Source organism: Camarhynchus parvulus, chromosome 5 (genome assembly GCF_901933205.1).
Source record: "Camarhynchus parvulus chromosome 5, STF_HiC, whole genome shotgun sequence".
Lineage (NCBI taxonomy): Eukaryota > Metazoa > Chordata > Aves > Passeriformes > Thraupidae > Camarhynchus > Camarhynchus parvulus.
In genome coordinates, this window is record NC_044575.1 from 36,832,201 (window position 1) to 36,858,122 (window position 25,922).

Consider the following 25,922-nt stretch of genomic DNA (forward strand, 5'->3'; position numbering starts at 1 on the left):
TACATCACTGTATGTAGACATTTAATAAATCAATCAATCAATTTTATAATTATTAAAATATCAAATAAGCTGTCAGCAGAACTAGGATCTGGGAGAATACCCAGAGCAATTCGAAGTACAGGAAACTCAAAACATATTCTGTACCTTGTGAGTCTTGCTTGAACCAGGAAAACAATTTTCACTGATAAACAGTAAAATAGGTTTCAGAAATAACTGTATTTTCTTCTGGAAAAAGCCAGCAGGAGTCATATGATGAACTCCTCTATGTCTCTTACTTGAAATCATATCAGATAAGGCTACAACAGTAGTAGTCATCAGGGATGGAGTAAACATCCACTGAAATTCTGAAATTTGTAATTATTTGTATAAAATATATAAAGTAGTTTGAAAAAAAGAGTACCAAGCATTAGTTTTAATGTTGGTATCTTCTAACCTGTGTTGACAGGAAAAAACCAAAGAGTAACAGGTATGTTAAAATTTTATTAAATGTCCTGTATCAAAAATGTATTGCCAGAAATACAGCAAACTTTCCAGACTCTTGGCATATGGCAGATGAAAAAATTCTAAACCAGAAAATATTAGAAGAGCAATTGTAATTTCATGCATTATTCCTTTCACTACACCAAAACTATGAGAGTCAGCAACCCTTATGCCTCTCCCATTTGATACACAACTGTCATTGATGCAGTACCACTCTATTCCCTTTTTTCCTTGAAGATGCTCATGCAGCTTTAAGATAGAAAACTTCCTGGAGAAAGGGAAACTGGCACTGCCAAAATCAGTGCTATCCAGTTTTAAGTTTCTGTACAAGTGATAAATCTTCAAAATCTTTTCGAGTTACAGTTTGAAAATTCAAATACAACAAATATTCTTAATTAAGTGAAACAAATGTAGACAGAAGTCTGAAGAATACCCTTTGCTCGCTGTATGTCATTAATAAAAACACTTTCTTCACTTTTCCAGGGCCTGAAACTATTCATATGAAGAATTTCAATGCAATTCACTAAATAAAGAGTATTTAACAACCCCTAAATATTGTCCTTCTTATTCTACATCATAGTGAAAACGACTGTTCTCAACATTTAGTCCCATTATTACACCTTCATTTATGAGTTATAGAAGTTTTCCCAGCATTGTGCAGCTTGAGCATACTCAGGAGATAAGTATGCACTTCTTAAGAGAAAGGCAAATGCAATGAGGAGAAGAAACACATCAGCTATGAGACAGAGAGGGGGTTACTTCATTAGCAATACACCATGACTATTTTGTGTTTGTCACCTGCTTCTGTGTGCATGTATGCCACCTGTTCCTGAGGGGTTACTGATACAAGAGAGCCAGGCTACCAAAAATTACTGGGGGACCAGAGAATCCTTGGAGGAGAAACTAAAGTGAATTCCACACACCACTACAAAAACTCCACCCAAAATAGCAATATTATCTTCACACAGCTGCAGCAGTGAGTGTGTCAAGAATCAGAAAAAGCAGGACACCTGCCATGCATGACTAATGTTTTCTGATAAATTTAGTAAATTTTTAATCTTGGAACATGACAATATGGAAACATATAGTATTCTGAGCAAAGAAAAAAACAACAGAGCAGATAAAACCTTTACAAATCATTAAGCAAATCAAATCTTTGAAGTGTTTTGCTATTTAAGTATCCTATCAGACAGGTCAAAATAATGTCAGAAAGAAGAAGGTGATTGACAGAATATGTCAGTCTCAGGAAGCTACTTCAGACCATACAACATACACTCAAAGTTGGAGAAGACTGTAAGAGGGAGATGACCAGAATTTCTGGTATCCATGCAACCATTATTACAGCATTCACATACTACCATTGGCACACTGTGATTAACAGAGCAGCGCATTAAGGAAAAAGTTGCAATCAGGTTACGTGAAGAGGACTGAATATCCCTGCTGATTGCAAATGACAGCTGATTTTTTCAGCCAGGTCTGCACTTAGAAAATGCACTGTCTCAGAGGCTAGATAAGCTCTCCTTGGAAGTAAGAGGGCCAAACTCAGTGCCAATTTTTTTCCCATCCCATCTACAAGCAAAACAACACAGTTTAATTAAGAGTTTACAGTGACCCATCAACACAAGATCTACAATGTGATACTATAAACATTCTTCAAAAATGGATAAGCACAGGCCTACATAAATATCATTAGCTTCCTACCAAGTCAAAAAGTGCCCACCAAGTACTGCACAGTACCAGAAAACAACGCACACACCTGCAGGCAGAGAGACATCTGTACACTGATGCTGGCTTTGAAATTAACTATTTCTGCTGCTCTACTACTGTAAAAAGAAGGGCTAATACAGAAATGTAGTGCCTGACATCTGTTTTCTTTGACAAGTCTCAAGTACTCATGTGCTCTTGACATCCACATTCAACTGGATATCTATTAACCATCATCCAAATTCCTAATAAACTAACACTGCTCAGTACATTAGAGATTCATAAGTAAGTAAATGAAGATCAGTTTCAAGAACATCACTACAGGATTCTCTTTCACTGACACTGTTATGGTCCTGGACTTGTGAAAATCCTTGATCATCAGATTCACTTTTCCATTTTGTGTACTTTCTGAAAAAAACCCCATTTTGTTCCCTTTTTCCTCCCTCTTCAAATGTATTGTTTTCACCACTCTGAGTCCTCTTTTTCTTTGCTCCAGCAATATTCTAACACAAGGAAAGGCCACCTTGATTAGTGAATCCTGTCTGTCTTCCACAAGAGACATTAATGCCAGTTGCGTCTCCAGAAAAGCTATTTAACCACAAACCACAAAATACACCTGTTCCCAACACCCTTTAGTCCTCTACAAACTTAAAAGCCAGAAGTGAACTGCTGAAGCCATAGCTAAAACATCCCAGAGGAAAAAAAGCAGAAGACAATAAAGACAGTCCTTGACATATTCAACTCCCTGCTATCACAGGAACATAATTAGATTCAACTTTAAAATGTTTCTAGATAACAGACCACGTCCATGTTACAGGAAACATCCACCACTCTTAGCCATTCTTGTATGAGGAAAATTCCTTCTTGACCTCAAGTCTGGCCACGGCTTGAACACCAAGAGCATGTCCATTGATTTTTAATCAAGAGGTTTTTATACCACTGACACTTAGGCCAGACTTTGAAGTTTAGCATTTTTTGCTGTTCTCTACTGACATAACTGATTCCATCAGAGCCTAATTCAAGCTAGGAAAGTTTGTAGAGCTTTTTCTAATTTCACACCAAGCAAACAGGTTTTAAAGAACTTCCCACAACCCCATTTTAATTTTTAAATTACGTTATACCGAAAAGTAAACGTAAGATACTCCGAGCCAGATGGAAAAAGAATTCCACTGATGACTTAACAAAACCACCCTTTAATATCAGTGTCCAGTCAACTGGTACCTCATATGCTTACCAAGTGATGACACGAAACCCACCAGCCAATGCTATCTAAAATCAAATACACATAATGCTTTCCACTTATCATGCTAACCATACCAGGGGACATATTATCATCATTGTAATGGAGGCCACATTATGTCATAAATGACAGGCTGTGCTTTGATGAATATTAAAAAGTACAATTTGGAGAACTGAATTAAAAATACAGTGCACAACTCCATGGAACTGGCCAATTCCTAGACACTGAGCTGGCAAGCTATATCCAAGGAATTTAATAAACCTTTCATATTCTGTGATGTTTAAACATACAAGTCTGTGGGGTTTTTTTGATACTGGAAGCTTACTATCTCAAAGTAAATTGTTTTCCAATTGCTCATCGCTATACATCAATATAATGCTCTAAACCATCACTTTTGATGGCTGATGATGATAATGATAATACATTTTAAATTCTTTGACTAAGCTACTTGAGTAATGACAGAAAGATTGGACCTTTCCAAACATGAAAACACAATGAATCAACATGTGTCATCTACAGAAATGGCACAAACATCACTTAATGTGATCACATAAAACACATCCATCATTCATCTGTAAATCCATTTCATCATATCTAATCCAAAACTCTACAAGTATTAACAGTCAGCCACAGAAAAAATAATATTTAGCAACAACCTATCACATGACAAGAACTAGTAGTTACAGCTTTGTTAGAAATCTTTTGGATCAAAATTTAAACTTACCTTTCAGTTTATGGAATTCAGAAATTTCTTGATGATTTAACTAACAGGTTGATTTTAATTTGTTGATTTAACTAACAGAATTCAATCTAAAGTAAGGAAAAGGCATGTAAGTGACTGACTTACCTTATGTTTTTTTAATTTACGGTTGATAAATCTATTCTTCCAAGAGCAGCTCCTCCAAAACATACAATTTCAGTTCCAACAACAAAACCAGAAAAGACACAGCCTTTTCTGACACATTTACAAATATACTAACATGATTTTGACATTGACTTTGTGTTCTGAGCTGAGTAACAAAATCTGTATGATGAAAGTTTCATAAACTTCTCAGATTGAAGGCAAGCATCATTCTTTGAACTAGAAATTAAAACTAAGTCACACTAATACTGGATAAATACTTAATATCTTAAGGAAAGAAAGATTATTAACATCATGATATTGCTATTTTAGAAAGACTATTCACAAAATGGTCATTAAAATAACTTTGTTAAAAAAATTACAAGTCCATGCCTCAAAACATTAGAAACAGGCAATTTTTCAGCACTTAATCTATTGTTTATTTAATTTTAAAAAGCTGGTCTTCATCTGAATGCTCTTCTATAGGTTTAAGTTCCCTAAAGGCAACATCACCATTAAAAAAAAAAACAACCATTCCCTATATTAATCTGAAAAAAAGAAAATACCCCATGAATACCATATCTGCAGAACTGCAAGGGAATGTATATGCCTTGGAAACCATTTGAGTGAAAGGATACAAGTTTTGGTATAATGGGATTAATGATTTCAATGCACGGCTTGCATTTATAGCTGTTGCACGAACCATAATAGGCAGAATTTTTCCATTCACAATAGCACCATCAAAGAGTGGACCAAAAAATGGAACCTGAATAAAAAATTAGGAAGTTCAACATAAAGCAAGACAAGATCGTAGCTATAACAATTAGCAATCAACATTAACAATAGAGCACTCAAACATATGTCTTTTTCCCTCCTCATTGCTAGATAATCAAACCAGTTATTGTGTTGCAAGTCAGACCTTTTCTCTTGTGGAAATATACAGCCATATAACTGCTTGATATCCTTGGCAACAGATAACATAGCATTTGAAAAAAAAATTAGGTAACTATTTGAATGTCTCATCAAAGATCATTTCCAACATTTGCTGCAAAAATCCTAGGAACAGTCATGCATATAATGTTTATGAGGTTGATAGGCTAGATGATAATATTATAAATGGTAAGAAGCAAAAGAAATAATTACTCAATTTCTAAAATATTTTTTATCACGGCTCCAGTTATTAACATGTCTATAAGGACCCACCCAGGGTGAAAGTGTCATACAGTTCCTGATGTGTTGACCCCCACCTCCTATTTTTTTTTCTTCTCTTCTTCCTTTCTATATTATCTGAATAAAAACACTGTAAGCCCTTTACAGAAGAAATCTGTGGTGAAAGTTTCGCCTCTTTGGAGGCTATTTGTAAAACCCTATTTGTGAGATCAATAGAAAACCTCAATATTTAGTATAGCTATCCCCAAAAGATGAACAGAACAGATAGATCTTATGTTTTGGCATTATATATCTCTCTAATCCATCATCATTTTGCAATTAAAACAAAACAAAACAAAACAAGCATTCAGTATTAAGTATCTTCATTTCCTGTACATGTGAATAAAGTTCTGAAGCTGCTGACATAAAGTAGGAGAAAAGCAGCAAAATTTGTGCATCAGCTCAGCAAAGGGAGCAGAGTGTACACTAAATATTCTTCCTGCTAAAAGGAAACAAATGCTGCAAAAGAATTTTAGATCCCTGTGTTATCTTTGCCATTAGTCATTTACTATAGTTTTGAGAAACTGAAATCTGATGGAAGGCACTTTTTTCACATACAAGGACTTTTTTTTGGACTAACAGCAATCCCTGTTTTCAGCAGTTTTTGCTTTCCTTCTTAACCCGCATGCTCCCAATAATAGAACTATTTGTATTTAAAATAGTAAAAGAAAGAATATACTTATTAGTAAACAATATATGTAATCCAACAGTAACAAGACTGATTATTATTTCATGCCTATCAATAGATAGAGGAAATCATCATAATGACGCAATCCTATTTCTGCCATACCTCATTTATTAATATGAGTGCTTATAATAATAATTTTAATAAAGTGTAGAAGTTCATGGCAAGCGACATCACACACAGAAGTTAGGTAGTACAAATACTCATGACTACTTTTACTCAGTCAGTTTAGTGCTCACAATCCTAAACCACTGCTTTAAGAACAGCGCCAGCACTGACATTTGAGGAACAGTCATTAGAAAGAATGTGTGTTCTTATGCCTAAGGTCTGAGTGGCCTTGCTTTACTGAATTAATCTCCAAATTCTTGTGTGGAGATAAGAAGAAAGTAAAAAAATAGGTTTGAGAGGAAAAAAGGGAATATGACACGGATGGAGGAAGGTGAAACAGGACACTATTCAACTACCTCGGTTATGTATCAAATTTGATACATAACATACAAATTTGATACATGACATACAAAAAAGTTCAACAAGTTTACCGTAATATTTGAATTATTATGCAGAATATTCTAGCTTTGTTTCCAGATTATATTGTTAGCAGATATGCTTTACAGCATCAGGCCCTTGCAATTTCAAATTACTTATTTTACTATGCACTGGACTCACTGAGCTCTTCCTTTTCCCTCTTACCACCACTGCAATTGTCCATGCTTAAGACATCACCTTGTTGGATCAATCAAGGTTGATTCTAAACCAAAACCTCAGATTCTAAACAAAACTCAGTTCATGTTAAACACATGAAGGAAACACAAAGGAAAACAAACCCTTACCTCAGGCTTTTTCATGATCTGGATACTGAACATATGGTTTTTCATGGGATAGATAACTATAAGAACATCACCAAATTCTGTTGGAATTATTCCTCTTCTATAATCTCGAGTATGTTCTGACCAGACAATGTGTACTTCATCATTTCCTAAATGTCTAAGCTGGAAAATCAGGGATAAAATGCCATCAGTTTGAAAATTCTTAATTAATACTCTATAACCATACAGCTATATTAAATGTACATATTTAGAAAGACAAACCCACTAAAAAAAAGTGAAGAAAAATTAGTAAAATAACCAAATTACACAACAGCTATTTTACAATTTCAGTGTATTAGTTGACTGGTTTGTGCTATACATTTTTATAAATTGGTGTTAATTTCTATTTCAATTAACAGATATATGAATATCTGTTTCCCACTGGAAGCTAAAATTTTGTTGATATTTTCTCAAGAATGCAGAGTGGTTCAACCCGATTTACTAAAATGTATTCAAGATTGCCATCACTGACTGGGAGAAAATTACTAAATTCTGTATGAACTTCTACAGTATATGAATGGAGATGTGTTTAAAAGTTACACATCTGAGAAGTTAACCTCATCCTTCTAGCCAAATTCCAAACTGCCTGCTACAACCAAAAAGCTTTTAAAGGAGAATAGCTACTGCATTCTCCATAGCTCCCAGAATAACTGAGATAATGCTCGTCTTCTATGAAACCAGGACACCTGTGTAAAAATAACGGCCTGCTCCCCTACAAACTATGACATGGTTCTTGATCTGGCTCAGAATGGCTGCATGGGTTCCTCAAAATCCATGCTGTATCCTCAGATGTAATCATATAACCAGATTAAGGAATTCCTTGAACACTCTGGAATTATCTGATTGAAGAACCAAAACACTCCTCCTGATAAACATTATCTTCTGATACCAAATGTTCACATGATGTAGAGAGGATTTATGTATACTGATCAAATACATTCAGATTATTAAATGTGAGACTCTTTCCAGTAAGAGTTATTTCTCAAAATTCAAACTGGAGTATCTTTTTTTTTCTCCTAGTGCATCACCAGTTATTGACAATTGTCCTCACCCTTGTTCTCAGCTTGTTTCCACAGCTTTAGGTAGGTGGAACTTTTTAAACAATCACCTTGATGTTATTCAAAGGACTGCACTGTTGAACATGTAACATCCAAATACCACTCTGAGCATGTACAAGAAGCTATTCTATATAAAAAAGCAATAATTTGCCATAGCACTTTCAGAACACAATTGCACTTTAAATAAAAGCAAAACATATGCACAGTCTTCAGAGAAATTTAATTGCAATTATTCACTTCTTTATTTTACAAAACCTTCTGGAATGCTACTTTTGTCTTATCTGAAGGCCTACACCAGTTGTCAGTAGCAGACTCAAAAAAAATAAAAGGGCAAAAAAAAGAGTAAAAAAGATAAAAAGAAGGTGTCTCTGCTCTTCTCTGTTAGCTTTAAATGGCATCAGACTGAAGAACAGGGTTGTATTTATATTAAAAAAAGAAGGATTTTCTTCAGTGTTGGACTGGGCAAAGGACAGGTGGCTTCAATACCCTATCTCTTCTTTGATGCTCAACAAGTACTTTGTTTTGTCTGGACCAGACTGTACATACACCTACTCTAAAATGGCTGTGGTGCCTTTGAAGCCAGCTGTTCTTGCCTCTTGGGTAGATGTGACGGTTGTCACACGGGTTCTTGGGTGAAGCAAGAGACGAGACCCTTGACTCGATAATCAGAAGGCTTGATTTATTATTTTATGATATATACATATGCTATAACTATACTAAAAAGAAAAAGCAGGAGAGCTTTTCAGAAGCTTGCTAAGCTAAGAATAGAAAAGTAAAGAATGATAACAAGGTCACTCTCTCGGACTCTGTCTGAGAGAGTTCCCTCCCTGGATTGGCCATCAACCATAAACATCCAAGCTGGGCCAATCCAAACAGACCTGTTGCATTCCACAGCAGCAGATAACCTATTGTTTACATCTTGTTGCTGAACTTCTCAGCTTCAGCAGGAAAAATCCTGAGAGAGGATTTTTCATAAAAGAAATGTCTGTGACAGGTAGATGGCTGAATTACTTCGAACAACACTTACTTGGGGACACTCCTGCACCAACAGTTAAACCCAACCCAGCAAAAGAACTGGTAATATCAACATTCACTACGCTGAGCTTTATTTTACTAGGTTTAGAATAAAGCCAGACAGCAACATGAATGGCTGAAGGAACAAACAGCAGCTGAAGGACCTCTGGATAGCACTTTACTATGACAAACATAATAAAAGACAATTGCAAAATTGACCCCTCCTACCTTAGAATCATTTAGGCTGGAAAAGACCTCCAAGATTACCAAGATCATCTGTTAACCTAACACTGCCAAGTCTATCACTAAACCATGTCACTAAGCACCACATCTATATATCTTTTAAGTACCTTTAGGGATTACAACTCCACCACTTCCCTGGGTAACCTGTTCCAATGCTTGACAACTCTTTCAGTTAAGAAGTTTTCCCTAATATCCAGCCTAAACTGCCCCTAGTGTAACTTGAGGCCACTTCCTGGTCCTGTCTCCTGTTACTTGGGAGAGCAGACTCACTGCCACATCATTACAGTCTCCTTTCATGTAGCTGTAGAAAGCAATAAAGTCAAATAAGAGCAGTAAGAAAATGACAAGAAGCACACTCAGTTGTTTTTTCCTTCCTGGCTATAGCTTGGAGGACTTGATAAGATAAACTCCAAAATACACAACAAAGAACCCTCTAAGCCCCCAAAATCACCAGGAAAGCAACTTCTCCTTCTTGCTTTTTAGTTTTGCAGCAAAACATTAATTAAAGAAACCTTGCACTGTGGCACCAGAACAGCCCCATCCACTGATTTTCATCAGGGCAGAGTTCTATCTTTTAAGCTTACACAAGGCTCAGCTTCATTTCAGTCTCTTCTAGCATCGCTGTCTAATAAATCATTATCCTTGGCCTCCTCTTCTTCGGTCACAGTTAAGCAACTTCTCTCTTCAGGTATGAGATAATTTTTGATCCGAGGGGGGGAAATATATGCCAGGTTTTTGTTTTAAATTCAGCTCATTTCATTGTACTGGTCTCATAGCCCAAGAAAACAACTTGTTGGCACCTTTTTTTGAAGTGTGACAGGAGTGGAAAGCAGGGCTGTCACATCTTAAACTGGCTATATCACCAGAGAAGTCAGTGAGGAATTGCACCTCAGATTAAAAAAAATCCCATTTTGCTTCCTTAGTGAAGTGACAGTCAAAACTAGCTGTTGAAATATGACAATGATAAGGTATCAGGGACTGACAGGCTTGCACTTGGAAGGAAGTGAAAACCTCAGGGAGAATGAGGCTGCCCAGCCAAAGAGCAAGCATGAGGAAAATCAGTTTGGACATAAAGTGTTGTGGAATGTAAAAAACCCACATGATCCTAGATTGAGGGATGGCCATCTGGAGCACTGACTGAACTCATTGAACTAACTGCCAAAAAGCAGAACTGGGGCTGATACACCATCACTGCACTGCACCATTGATAATTCAGCAAGATCAAACTATTTACTAAAAGAATTTTTCCTCCTTTACTTGCCATCTTTGGACTCAGAGACAATAAACTCACAGACTGCTAGAAATAAGTGATGGTGACAGTGTACATGCCAAATAAACAGCTTTAAAATCCAAAACATATCAAGAGTTTAGATACTGCAGCTTCTTGAGGGCATCACTGCCTCTGAATTTCATTTGTCAAAGGTTGACCCTGTACCTGATACTGACCCCTGCAGTTAATCAGATAGGATATGAGTTCTTGCACTTCTATGAAAGTTAGCCAGATGGAGCATCACTACTGATGCATGTTTTCACATTAGACTGAAACAGATTTTGCTGTGATAAAAGTGTACTGTGTGGTTATTTCAGCAGGATTACTGACAAGGGACACATATTTTTGGATGCCAAGTGTACTGAAGCCATCAGAGACCTTCCTTTCCAATTTCAAAGTTTGCTTAATACTCAAATATACGTGTGAGAATACACTCCAGGCTGAAAGCAGAAACATCTTCAGAGGAAAAGAAAAATGCATCAGATTATTTCAGAGTTCCAAGTCCTGTCAAATGTATTTCACCTCATGATTACTGTCAAGAATGGTCTGGCAATGACCCAGTTTGAGTAAAATGTAGAATGGCATCTCTGTGACATGTAATGGCTTAAGAGTCAAAATCAGAGGATGTAAGTAGGTGGATGATGCTATAAAGTATGAACAGTGGTATATAACAAAAAGAGAAGTACTCAGGATCAAAACCTTGTTTCTATTATAGGTGGTCAGATGTCTGACAAAAATAATAGACAAGAAAACAAGGGTTTTTTCAGAAGAAGCTCTGACACTACTAACACAGCGCTCCTTTATGCTTCTTTCAGATGTCCTTGCCTTGGTCAGCAAGAAAAGCTTCTGAAAAAGCACAAATGGTGGTAACTTGACTCATCAACAACACTTGATTCATGGAAGAGATATGATACCTGAAATTAACTTGAAAACCTTTCCTGGCTTATTTCATCTGCTAGGTTTTGCATAAACCTTTTAGAAAGAAGAATTTAAGATTTCTTCTCAATTTTTCATTTGAGAACCTTGAAATTCAGCAGTGCTAAACAACCAAGATCTCCTGCAAGCACAGCAAATATTTTGAGAATCCATCATTCACTGTAATTATTACACCACAGGAGAACCAGAGACCGACCTCTTTCAACTTTAATCGGGATTCTTTATTTCTTTGTATTGAATTGGTTGCTTCACAGAATTCAGAGCCCTGGACATAAGTAGGAGAAAGATACTGAGCAACAACTACCTCTGCTCATTGAAACCTTAAGGACAGAAAAACCCATGATTTCCCAAGAAGGTGTGGTCCCAGTGTGATCTAACAAAATGGGATTTGGTGCACACAGAATGGACAGCTGTCAGGACTGAATTCTGTTTTAATGGTTATTCAAAACTCACCACCAGTTGTCTTCACACTTATTTCCTGACCTTGTTTTCCTGAATTTACAGGTTCTTAAGTGCTTACATCACAGTAAGCCTAACAAAGTACCAGAGACATAAGTCACTGCAATAATATAAATAATAAAAAGTCCTAGAATAATGTTATACTTTGAGCTGGTGATACACTGGAAACACCTGGAATTCTAGTTTACACACTAGTATTCTAACACTCTAAATGCAGATCACACTGCCCTAGAGAGTTTATTATCTAAGCATAAGACACGACACAAGCATGGAGATGGACAAATGCAAAGCAGCTGTTTTACAAATGTAAAAAGGTGTTAAAGATTAGAAAAATGTCATTTATATCAGCATTCTTCAAGAACGAAAGTGTCAAGACCAGAGAAAGGAAGGTTCAGCAATCAAAACAGTTTTATGATATAGAGAATAAATTTTAACTGTGTGTATGGAAAGGTTATGTTGGAAGAAATGTTAGGTGGGAAAAAGAAGAGTCGTAAGCACAGAATGAATGTAAGAATCCAGAAAGTGCACCAAATTAAAGATGATTTCAGGCTATTGGGCACAAGTGACAGGCACAATGGCCATGTTATCTGTGGTGATCCGGAAAGGTGGCAATGAGAAAGAGATTAAGAGCTCTGTTTTAGCCATTTTAAACCTGAGCTGTCGGGAAAACAGCCCTGAGGACATAAAAGAGACAAACAGATTTTTTTAAGGCTTGCTTTGAAACTCTACTCCATTAGAACAAATATATAAAAATGACTGACTGTTAGGTTACCTGAAATTTCAAATTTAACTCAAAATACTTTAAAATATTCTTACTCTATAACCATCATCATGTGTCAGCTCTCCTAATACATTTATGTTAACTGAATACAAAAGAAACGTGAAATAAATATAACCAGGAGGGATGATCAAATCTAATTTTGATACATTAGTGTCATATGCTGTACATGTTACAATAGCAGCCAGACTTTAAACTAAGCTGCAGGCTATACTGAAATTTCCAAATGGCAGATTGTTCTAAGTGATACCAAGTATAATTGAAGTAATAAACGATAGTAAAAGCAAAGCACACTGTCAGGAAGAATTTAAGTATTTACTTTTTAAAATTAAATGAGTTAGGTTTGGAAAGGCAAGACAAGTGAAATAATGCAGGGCTCAATTTACTGAAAATTCCTTTTATTTATCTGTTACATTAACCCTTGAACTCTTGCCAAAATTACTGTAATTTCTAATACCCACTTACCTAAAGGAGGCAGAAAAAAGCTATTATATTTTCTTCTGATAGAAGAGCTAGCCTCAACTTTTTTCTTCTTCAAAAATGGAAATGTTTATTACAAAAAGAACAAAAGAAGCAAAGATATATGAAACAATGGCTTTATGCAGCTACTTTTGTCCATTTAATGTTAACAGCACTACTGCCTACAGTGCATGCACCTCCCAGATGAATCTTTCACAAAACTTTGTCTCAGTAACTATGGTGTGTTAGGGGTTTTGCTTGGTTTGGGTTTTTAGCAATATGTGTATCTAATTGTAACTCAAAAAAAAAACTGTTCTAATAATTCACATCTATAAACCTTCCAGTTCTCAATACATGTTAGCAATACAATAAAAAAAAAACCGTAAGCACTGGGAGCTGTAACAATTTTATGTGGTTAGGATCACGTCATGCACAACTTAGAATTGTGTAATATACCAAAAGCTCAAGATTAACTAGTATTCTAACCACTAACAACATTACTACTTTTTATTTATATACTGTGTGTATAAAATTCTCACTTGCAATGCCTTCACTCCTTTAGGAAGTTTCTCTTAAGGAAGGAGAACTAGACTGGTGATAGCTCACTTATAGCTCTACAACCTTTCTGTGAATTGAGTGTTCACATTATTTAGTTCTCATATTCTCTGCAAGCTTGTTCTTGTAAACTTAGTGTAAATATTTTTTACTCTAACCTTTAATTGTAACAAAACCAGAATGGATTGCATTATCAGCATTAAACTTTTAATTTTGTATTTGCAAATTAAATAGTTATTTTATTTATGTATTTCAATCTTAAGTTCCATTACACAATCAGAAGTTTTTCATTGGTTCTTGAATTCATGTCTTTTCATGTCATGTTTTGCTCTTGTTCGTACAGTCAGACACAAATGCTTCAGAGGTATCAAGACACTTAAAAGTTTAATTTACTACTCTCTAAGACTGATGGAAAATCGGTTTTAAAATGGCTTAGCCCCTGAAACAGCAGAATCTTGATTTCACAGTGGCTCAACTGGCAGGAAGAAGTTTTGTTTTAATTTAATTTAGTTTCCATTTATAAGATGAACCTATCATGTACCTCTAGGCACATTTACAATATAAAAACCAGCAGCCATTTGAAGACAACTACTGCAAGTTTGCTTGTTTTTCTCCCATTGAATAAAACAGACAAAAAATCCCATGAAAGACCTGTACAGAAGCTCAAATCCCAAGTTTCTCTGAAGGTCACGAACAGTACATGTTAGCACTCACATGGCTCTCAAATAATTTTGATAGCGTGTGTGACCTGATTTCATAAAACACAATCCTTTTGCTGATATGTTTAGTCCAAGCACCATAAGTAGATGCAGAAATAGTAAATGAATTAAGATTGGTTTCCTACTCATGTCTCTTGATAGCACTTGCTGATTTATCCCAAGATGTAAACTTCAGCTGCTGTTTCTTTCAAGGTTCGGACGAATTTCTTAACATCTCTCTTTGCTGCTGGGTCCTTGATGTCTAATACTTCTTCCCACAAAGTCTTTACTTGCTAAGTGGGAGCACTAAAAGCCTTACTACTCTATCTCCTTTACTTAACACATCATCATTAAACATACACAAAACGAACACCTTTTAAACATTATTAGATTTGATTGGAATGGGCCACAAACTGTTACGGAAGGGAGAAGAAACAGGGATAGAGGCTCACAAGCCTCTGTTCTTGGGAAAATATGCTGAAAAAGAAAAAAATCAACACACTGAGGAAGAACAGAAAAGAAACCCACAGAGAAATAAAGTAGCTTGATTTAACAGTCAACAGTAGCTGAGCCACAAATATAATCTCAATCTATTGATACACTCTACATATCCATACAGACTTCAAATATTCCAAATTACTGATGAGTGAGACTGTTGGTAAAGCAGGAGAAAAACAGGTCTGGGACAAGCTGGAATTGTGAAGAAGCCCAGCTAACACAATTTTCACAAGCTGAGTCACAGGAAGCCTGGACCAGCCCTGAACCCTGCCTGGCAAGAACAGCTCTGTGTGGATGGAGGGCGCTCTGTGGTGGTGTATCCATCCCTACCCCCTTGGACTTAGAAAAGCTTTTTAGGCCTTGGCCTTGACAAACAGCACATGGGCTAAGTTCCTCTTTAGTGTATCAGAAACACTGTCTGGTCCCAGGAGCTTGTGCTATTTAATGAGCTCCTGTTTTTTAATGAACAACCTTGGAAGGTTCTTTATCTTGCACAAATAACAGTCCAAGTGGAACTGGTAATCAAAGTTGTAATCAAACTGTCAAAGAAAGTTACCAACCCGAATTGTGGACAGAATGGAAAATTCCTAAGACTAAATTCAACTCTCTTGCAGCCCTATAAACAGTGGTTGGAAGTGAGACCCTTTGAGCTCTCCTGACTGCAGCCAGCAATCTCCGAGTGGGATACCCTGCAGAGGCAGCAAACTCTCAAGGATTGCTGCCAAATGCCACCAACAGAGCTTGGTCTGATACTCGTGCTGCTCAAGGACCAACCCCTTCACTTGTTGAGAAGATGCAAAGGCATCTGGCATTAGTGGTTCACTGAACTCAAGGAGAATTTTTTACAGGCATACACCTCTTATATACTCCTTTAGATCTGTGTGCATGCAAGTGTAAACATGCTATAGCAACTCTACTTGAATGTTGCTCTCAGATTAAGTAATTTATATTTGTAAATAAGTTAGGCCTACAGATGAGTTACTGTTGCCCTATAGTAAATTCTACAGAATCTTTTGTTAAATTCTTTAAATTAAGCTATCGATGTTAAGTGCTGTTAAGTTTACATGCTGGAAAAAGCTTTAAGTCTAAACTGTTGCTCAAGTCTGGGGCTGAGTTTGGCAAGGGGATCACTCTGAACATTGTGAATCATTGCGAGGATCTTCCTCATTGCTTTTTATCCTTACCCTTTCCCTTCCTTACCCTTTTTTCATCCCCTGCCTCTCCACAGACCATACTTGGTTGATTTTAGATTAATTGATTGATTTTATGTTTTAGTCTGACTTTTCTCTGTGTGCTTTAAGCATCCAGTAGCAGTAAGCATCCATCAGCAGTAGACTGAACCTTGCCAATGAACAGTGTCACACTTCTATTTGAATATTACACCTGCTTTTGCCAATGCCTTTGCTGGTCATTCTTTGAGCTACCTAAAACACTCCTTCATGACATGCTCCTGGAAACAGACATGAGATCTTGCCTCTGTGTTCAGCTGAAGTCCACAGCATTTTCAAATTATTCATTATTAATTAATTTTCACTATTAACTATTTTTGACCCGTCTTCCCCCTTTGCAACACTTTGTAATGATCTAATTCAAACAGATTATAAACAAACACTGTAAAGTTATTTACAAGCTGTGTTTTATAAAACCAGGTTTTTGTTTAAAAAATAAAGAAGCCAGTCAACTTAAACAGACCCCCCCCCTTATTCTATACTAAAACAGTAGCAACAGTAGCAATTTTAAAATGAGTTACTTTTGCTATTAATCACTTCGATAAATCATTTAACAACCTTAGTATTACCCTGATTCTACTTCAGGAAATAAAGAACAGAAAGGATGCAGCATAATAGGCACACAAGCAAAAGCATTTTTAATTAAAAAACCCACCAAACCAACCTGAGATGGAACAGTGAGAAGTTAGATTTCATAGTTAGTCTATAATAAGAACAATAATATTTTTTCTTCAAGTTGAACACAAAGAAAAAGAAGTCATTAATAATTGAAACTTGCCAGAGGCATGGCTATTTCTCTCTTTACTAACTGTCTACCATCTAATTTAATTACAAGTATTAAAGTCCATGCTGAGGTCAACCAGCTTCAGTTCCTCCAATATTACACTTCAACCAGTGCTCATTAACGTGTCTAGTGAATGGATTAGCACATCTGAAGATGTATGTATGTAGGATGGGGGGACAGTCTGAGGATAGCTAATTGTTCATTTATAGTAGGACACATGTTCGAGACTGTAACTTATTATCACTAATGTGGAATTTATTAAATTCTAAAGAAAAAAATACCAATACAGAAAAACATTTTTTTTCCTTAATGCAGCTATAAGAGATCATATCACTGTTGAGAACCTCTGCCTCCTCCAGGACAATGCACCTTATATAAAATAAACATAATTTTCATATTTTTGACTTTTTTTTTAAAGGGAAACTTATGTTAATAACCTGCACATGACCCTTAGGTGAATAAAAAGTCATCTCAGAAAGCACTCATCACATATTTCTTAACTGGCATCTAAGGTTTCAAAAGTCCTAAGATATCATTCAGATGTAATACTTTTTCTTCTGCACCAACCATTACTTTCCTGCACTTTTCATATGTTCTTGCCAACAATTCCAATGATGGGAAAAATCACCAGTATGGTAAAATTAGAAATTGGCAGAGAATATACCAACTTAGCAGGTAAAGATGTTATGATATTTTATGGTGTTTTGTTGTTGTGTTGGATTTTTTTAAAGTTACTGGATTTTATTTGACTCTAATTGCTCTAGGTTTATTATCAAGAGAACACTGTTTATTCAGAAACACGTACCTTTTTTGTTAAAGAGTCATCTGAATCAGAAGGCATTCTTGTTGACACATGGAACATGACTTCCACTGTTGAGGTAGCAAAATATGGAGTGGTCAGTCCAGTGCTTTTGTTTTTTTGCAGTCCTCCCATAAAGCCACAATGGTTTGTGAGATTTACCTAGAAATAAAGACCAAGAAACTTTACAAAAAAAATCAGGTAATAAATACACTCTTTATACTTTAAAATGCACTTTTAACTGCTGAACTTTAAAAGTGAAGATCCTTTTCCCAACAGTATAGGTACACTTGGTTTCTAAAAGAGCTCAGACTTGCTGACTAGACTGGAAATCAACTGTAGTGCACTAGCATTCTACATAACACGGTCACCACAGAAGCTACTGGAAAGATGAGGTTAGAAGAAAGGAAAGATTGTGTAAATGATATTTACTGCATTATTCCCTGATCATTTGAGAGTAGTCACCTACATGCGCTTTCTCAATTTTTTAAAATTCTCTGATACTATATCAACCTTGACCTGAACTCTAGAAAAACTCTGTGTAACAGCCAGGGAATTTATTACCTTCCATACATTTTTTTAAAGAATTTTTCATTCTCTGAATATAAAAAAAAAATTCACAGGAAACTAACCAAAAATTTGTAAATAAGCTTTTAAGTCTTAGATCAATGGGAAATAGTCTGACACGGAAATAACTAAGCATGTTAAATGTGCTGCTTTGCCTTTAAAACAGTGACTACAAAATGTTGGTTTTCAGATGTGAATGCATTTAATCTCTGCCTGCATGGGATATGCTTGTTTTCCTGATACTAAAAGATGCAGAATTTAATGTTAAAATGTTAAAATATTAGTTGTCTCATTATGGACGATTAATCCAAACTAGCAACTCTTTAAACTAGCTAATACTGCCTAAGAGAATTAAACCACTAAAGAAGGATATTTTATGGTACTAGTGCTTTTTTTTTTTTCTCCTGAATGTGGGAAATAAACATCTATGTTCATGAAAGTCAGCAGACTTGTAGCTGTTTTCCTCTGTTCCTGTGGGAAAGTCAGAGTGATTATCCACACAGTTAATCTGGTAGTGTCCTTTTATACCTAAGGAGTAAAGAAATACAAAGAACAAATAAGATAGACACTCATGTGGACACTCCTGATGAGCACAAGTTGCAAGAGGAGCAAAAAATGTGCAGTTTCCTATACAGCCAACCAGGACCAAAAGCCATTCCTGTATTCTGTGCAACAGTGCCAAATGGAACTTTACAGTGGTAATTAATCCTGTGCATCTGAAAGAAAGATGGAAAAAAGTATGACAGTATTGAACAAGTGACTAAAGAGCTGGAGGCCCACACAGATGATGGGGTAGATCACAGTATTTCTGACTGCTGGAAGAGAAGTAGAGTGGATTGTGTGAACTGATATATGCCTGCAGTGGAAGGCAGGAAGAAGAAAGTATGTGAGAAGCTGCTTGTCTGTACTTTTTGAAGTTCCCAATTTGAGCAAAACTCAAACTTCGATGGACTTAACACTTTATACGCTTACAGGAAAATCAAGATGCCTCCTATCAGTCTGTGAAAGCCAAGTACAGGACTGCACATTAAAGAATTATCTTTGCCTGCACAGACTCTCTTCAGTTGTTGAGAGCTTGAATTTAAATGGTTAGTAATGCTAATGAAACTGAACCAGGAATTCTTCTCTAAATCCCATTTTTAAACTGGTGTATTTCAGTACTTGTGAGTAATGCTGAAGAGCCAAAGACTTGTAATATATGAAGATATTGGTAATTGTCTTTGTAAAACCTAGGATAAAAACATTGAATAAATACCTCCCAGCCAAGACCAGCTACAAAATCCTCATAGGCTTGACTTCCCCCAGTATTCGTAAGAATGGAGTGTTTATCTTCCTGTCCCTCAGCAACATAAAACACTGCAATCTTGTGTGTCTCTCGGCTGTAAAACAGAATGGTCATTGCATGACAGTGCCTTAACCAATATGAAATGAAAATATGCAAACAATACACACAGAGCATGGCTTTTAAAGCATAAAAAATGCATAGTGGAAATACAGTAGAATTACATGGCTTCTTTTTGTATATTCCCTCTATTTTAATGTCATCATTCCATCCTTTCTAGTGTCATCTTCTCTAGAGCCTGAAGTTTTGCTCTACATGAGCAGCATTTACCCCTTCCATCACTTCTAAGGGGCAGGGTGGTGCTGCCTGTACCAATTACTAATGGAATAGGTGGGTTTTTGATATGGGCAAAACCTGTAACGAGGGCATTATCCACACTGCACTGCCCATTAACAACAGCACCATCCGAACATTGTGAAAATGCAACTTGTACAACTGAATGAAGAATCTTTACATATTTTTTAAAGATAATAATTTAAATGCCTTCTGTTGACAGGTTATTGTTAGATATTGGAACAAATGGAGATGGTTTCTCACACTTCTATAACTTCCACTGGGTTTTGTTTCAACTTCTACAAAAATAAGTCAGATTTCAATTCTGTGCTACAATTCTAACTAAAAGTCCATGTCTTCAAATACTGGAACCATTTGAAACAGCGAAATAATCAACCAAAACTTAAAATGTGAAGGCTTTGATATATCAAAGTTTTAAAAGAATTAAATGTTATGCATACACAAATGCTTATAATTATAAGGTGTTTTGAAATTTGTTTATCTCATGATATTTTACGTGCAGAATTTGACCCTACACATAAAACTGATGCAACTTCAGTATAACAGAAAAAACTACAGTACTATGCAAAATACATTAATAATTTAAAAAACTATTAAAAAAGTCAGCTCAACTCTCACATCTATGCAATTAGAGCCATTTGAGTAAAAGCACACTTAAAACAAGTAAGTAGGCAGTCATTAAAAGAATTTACCATTGTCTTGAGTCCAAATTTCTGAGCTCTCGAAGTAACTTCTCATTTTTCTTCAGGAGATGAAAGCTCCTTCTAAATAGAGAAATTTGTAACTCTTTTATTACCTCTTCACTGATGGATACAGAACAGTACAACAATGGTACAACAACATATCCAGGTTCACTCAGGAACAGTCAACAAATGCTTCTGCCTTTTCAACAGTCCTTTCTTAACATATAAAAATTAAGACATCTTAAAAAAAATATATATAAGCATTTTTTCTTACTCCAGCAAATCTTCTACATTCATTACAGCCCTGAATATAACCTTCATTTCTTTCCACTTTCTTCTGTCAACCCCTTGGATCTGACTGTGATCCATTTCTTCTGTACAGAAGAGCCATAAAATACATGTTTACTGACAAAGACACTTCCATTAGTCTACTAGTTGTAAGGAGTGGGTGCATTCAACACAGAACTTTTGCTACACTGAACTGCAGAGCAGAATTTAGCTCAGTAATCACCCAGCCAGCTGCAACAATTTAAACAAAAAATGAAACAAATATGTTAGAGAAAGAAAGGCAGTTTTCATGTCTTTTCAACTGTGCTTAAGATGTTTCCCACAAAACACAGCGGAATTAAGAGCAAAAAGTCCTGTTCAAAACCAGACTGCCTTGAGGAATTAAAGACCCAAACAAGAAGGGTTGTAACACCAATGTTTTGTCTGATTCCAGTGATATCTCAGTGACAGAGAGATTATTTTTGTTTTACCAAATATCCATTTCCCTTCATAGTAGGAAAATATATCAATGATTCTAATATGGAATTTGAAAGCAGCAGCAGCAGCAGATTTCAGAAAGACCCATAAATTCTAGGATGCTAATATTTGTAATATTTGTACATACCCCCATGTATATGCAGACATGCACTTAACCACAGCCACACAAAAATAATAATGTTAAGAGACATTACTTCTGTAACTGAACATGGTTCTCTCCTGTTCTAAACAATATTCAAACAGTACTCAAGCACAGCCAATGTTGAAATAAAGAGTAGGGGACACATCTTTCTCATTAGCTAATACACATGCAAGGCTTTGAGGCTGCATGCAAGCATGCTTTTAGCAGACAAAGCAGCAGGACACAGTCCAGCGACACAATAGCTGAGAATATGACACTTTCTGAGTTTTACTCTGACATTGAAAGGTAATGATTTTTGCAGCAACATACATGGGGAGCAAAGAAAATACAAAATTCCTTCAATTTGCCTTACAACACTTTCTAAGGAAAGACTATGGATCACAATAAATGCAACAGATTCCTCCTTTCTGTCTCTCTAAATGACAGGCTGAAAAGCAGAAGAAAGCTGCCATTTAGGCCTTAGATGCACATCCCCTCTCTTTTGTTAGCAGGCCTGGAATATTTTTGGCTTAACAAACTCTATTATCAAGGTAAGAACAGCACAGTTCCTTAAAAGAGTTCTTAAAATATGAGTTGTTTTACCTTTTATCCCATGAATTCATTCCTAGTATACTGAGAAGTAATCTACAGTAGTAAAATGCTGACTGTGGCTTTTGTGAGGTTGGCTCATCCTGCTCCATAGCCCTCATATTTACATCATTGAAATGCCTTTCAACAAACTCTCTCTCTTCTGTGTGCTGTTTCAGAATTGCATTGATGACATCGTTCTCCTGCTTTTCTGAAATGCAGACTGGTTGAGGAGCAGGGATGTTGAGTGAAACACCAGTTCTTTGTAAGCATTCAGGGCTTGTAACACCTAAATACTGCAGCAGCTCATCAAGAGCATCTTCTTCATCCCTAATTGTATCCCATGTTGGTACAGTGTCTCTAAATTTCCTTTTAACTTGGAGTGTAATTCCATCTCTTGCAGATACATCCTCCACATGCTCAAAAGATGAAAGAGCATCTTCTGGTTTATCTTGCTGAGATAATGAAAGTGCAAAAGATGTTTGCTGTGAAGATCCACATAAAGATGATGGTCCATACAAAATGGCCGAATCCCACGAGTATTTGCCAGACAGATCACGCACTATAATTCTAACATTTGAATTAGCTGATGCAAGTCCAGCAGACAATCCTCCCCCAGGCATGTCGTCTTCTGCTTGGATTTGTATGCAAGACACCAGGGAAGTATTGTTTAATACAAAGAACTGAAGATTTGGGTTCTCAAAAAGTTCAGGAGAAAGCTCAGGACTTTCACTGTATGGATTGTCGTTGTTTTCACACACTTGACTGGTCAGCATGGCAGGACCTCCGCTCATAGGATAGTGGCCCAAGTGGTTGACTAGATGTGTTATCACAGTACGAGCAGCAACAGAAATTAATCCTTGTTGCATGTGAGTTTTCACTGCAAGAGAAAGAGCACAGGTTTTAAAAGAAGAGTTCAAAAACAACACTGAGATTTATGTGTTTCTTTTGGTCTCTTCCTGAGAGAATGAGTGCTGCAAGCTGAGGATACATGCAACTCAGTAACAGAAAAATATGTATGCTGGTGACCATTGGTCTTGTATATAAACAGCACGAAAAATCCTAAAACAGTTAAAGAAGCATCTCCATTATTTTACAGCCATGTCTATGTCTACAGATTATACTTTGCCATAGCTTTGTTATCAGCACTGTTCTTCTAAAATACACAATTTCTTATCTAGTGAAAATAAATCTTGAATTGCTGTTGAAGTAGAGATCATAACTGTGCTGCAAGATGTCCATTCCAGCTGCAGTGTATTTTTATATTTATACACATCATTACACTGAGAAATACAAAGGAAGATAGATGCACAAAAGGTCTAATCCATCTTAATTTCCCTGGGGAGCATATAGCTGTAGGTCAGCTTGAGAATAGCACTGGATAATTTTAAAGTACAAAATCAAAGACCAGGCTGACTATACTGAACATGATCTAACATTATCAAATTTTTAAAAAATGAAATCTCATGCCACAACTGCATTTTAAGAAGTTTCAGGTTAGAAAACCTTGGGAGGGAGAAAGAAAAGTTAATTGTGCCCTCTTATGTGAAATTCATCGTGTGAGATGCACAATGGTATTTCACAATATGGTTTTTGCCACCTCCTTCTTTGCTGCATGCCTTCCACTTGCATGTTATGTCATCTAAAATTAAAAAAAGGTATTTTTAAATGTTTATATCACACCCTGCTAACACAGTACTTGATTGTTATTGAATTATTCTTATCAAGTCCACTCTACACGAATACATGAGCTGGACAAGTGACTCTCTCAGGCAGAGAACCATCAACTGGTTCAGGGGACACACTGAAGAACCCATACACAAAAATATTACACTGCAGAATAAAACTGGTGGAAGAAGGAACAAGATCAAAATGGCAAAGTACTTGTTTTCTGTATCCCTTCTCCTGTAACTGGGCATGGATCCCCTGAATTTGGGATTTACAAAGGGAAGATTAAAAATCTGTACTCCTCAGGATTATATCATGTATTTTAAATTATACTGAACATTGAAAACTGCTGCAAATGCTTCCCATCTTCTTTCTCACCAAAATCCATCAAACCGGAATGTTCTGAATGAAGTTACTTTTTCATTCAGTATTTACTGAGAATATGGAACCTCTTGGGCATAGAAGTAAAGTATAATGAATTCACCTCCTTTATGTTGGATATTCATAAGCTGCAAAACCTAATGTTTAATAGACAAATTTCTCAGTTTCAGATGTCTTAATTGGTTTAACTGGAAAAATAAAGGCAAATTTGTCATGCATACTGACTGCCATTACAGATCTGCAGTTTCTGAAGACGGATGCATTCAGCAACTGCAAAAATAAACACGTAGTATGTATTTGCCTTTTTTCTCCCCCCCAAAAAGGTTGGGTAAAGCATGTAGGAGATGTTTGGGATTCTGTCTATTCTCTTTCTTTAGGAAGCACTACATCTGAACTGCAAATAGGGAAACATTTAATCCAGTTAATAGCTGGGAAAATCAACATAACATTTATACAATTCTAAAACTCATATCAACTCAAGTATTTTTGAGAACTTATTGAGAATTAATACAAGTAAATTAGAGAGTATATTTTTATCATGTATAGTCTTCTTGAGGTTTAAAATTTACAAATACAAAAACATTCAGTGATGCTGAATTATGTGTCCAGATACTGGCAGCATACAAGGAAATTAAGTTATAGTGCCATCTGCTGAAACGTAAGAAGGAACTGGAAGCAGATTTTATACAAAACAAAGAAAATAAACTGGGTGCTTGGAGAATCATTTATCAGCACATTATTGACTAGCACCTGCACAATGCAGAGGGTGGCCCATCTTTATCAGGGTATTTATACCAAGCATTTAGCACTTGCCACTGCAGAGATAAATAAGGTAATACTTTGTTCAGGTTCCCAGGAGCAGAGACACACAGGCTTTCCAGATACCTGAAGTCCCACTCTGTATAGATTAAATGCCCCCTGTTAAGTTCTGCTGAGAAACCTGAAGAAATAAGGACCTTCTAGCATATGTTATTACTATTACTGTTGTGTGCCAAACCCTGAAGATCTCAAACTGACCATGGTTGTTTTGTGCCTGTGTGTGTGAATTTACTCCCTTAGGAGCCTACAGGACACATGGAAAAGAAAGGTGATGAAGTGAGACAAAGAGGGGAAAAATTAATTTAAATTTGGAAGATCTATTCTCAGTCCTAATACAGCCTTGCCCTGAAAACTTTGCACTTGAATTAAAATTATAGATGTCATTGTTTCTTTTATAAAATTTGAACACTACATCTGAGTCTTCTCTCAGAATACAGTGCTGTTGATCTAAAAATGACACAGAAAACTTAAATTAGAAGTATCAAGAGAAGTATACTGAAAAGTAAACTGTAAGATGCAACCTGATATGTTGATATAAAATAAAGTAATCTTGAAATATTTTTGCCACACAGAAAATCATATTTTGATGATGGTTTCCCCAGGAATAAAAAAAGGAAAAAATCCCAAGCCTAGTAATGCATTTTGAAATTATGAAAATTTTAAATTAATTTTGCAACTTAATTTATTCCTAGAAGCACATCTCTTCAATCAGTAATAACTGGACATTCAATATATTAAAATCTTAAAATGAGTATCTAAATCATGCTCTTTGTTTCTGGTGGGCAAATGAAAATATGTAATAATGCAAGCCACCACAGCTTTACCACAAATTCTACAAAGTCATATCTTTACACATTAAGGCAGCCCAGTTCACTGCTTTGTTGACCTG

The 25,922-nt window shown here is 36.0% G+C and overlaps 1 protein-coding gene across 11 annotated transcripts in view; it reads right to left on the reverse strand.

Moving 5' to 3' along the window:
* Positions 1–25,922, reverse strand: part of RALGAPA1 (Ral GTPase activating protein catalytic alpha subunit 1) — a 131,741-nt gene that overhangs the window by 27,399 nt on the left and 78,420 nt on the right. For all 11 annotated transcript variants that reach the window (XM_030949769.1, XM_030949761.1, XM_030949764.1 and 8 more), the window contains 6 exons: positions 22,181–23,045; positions 20,701–20,772; positions 19,628–19,751; positions 17,812–17,967; positions 6,990–7,148; positions 4,904–5,031 (listed from right to left, as the gene is read on the reverse strand). In XM_030949769.1, the coding sequence (XP_030805629.1) occupies positions 4,904–5,031; positions 6,990–7,148; positions 17,812–17,967; positions 19,628–19,751; positions 20,701–20,772; positions 22,181–23,045 (1,504 nt within the window). The remainder of the gene's footprint in view (positions 1–4,903; positions 5,032–6,989; positions 7,149–17,811; positions 17,968–19,627; positions 19,752–20,700; positions 20,773–22,180; positions 23,046–25,922) is intronic.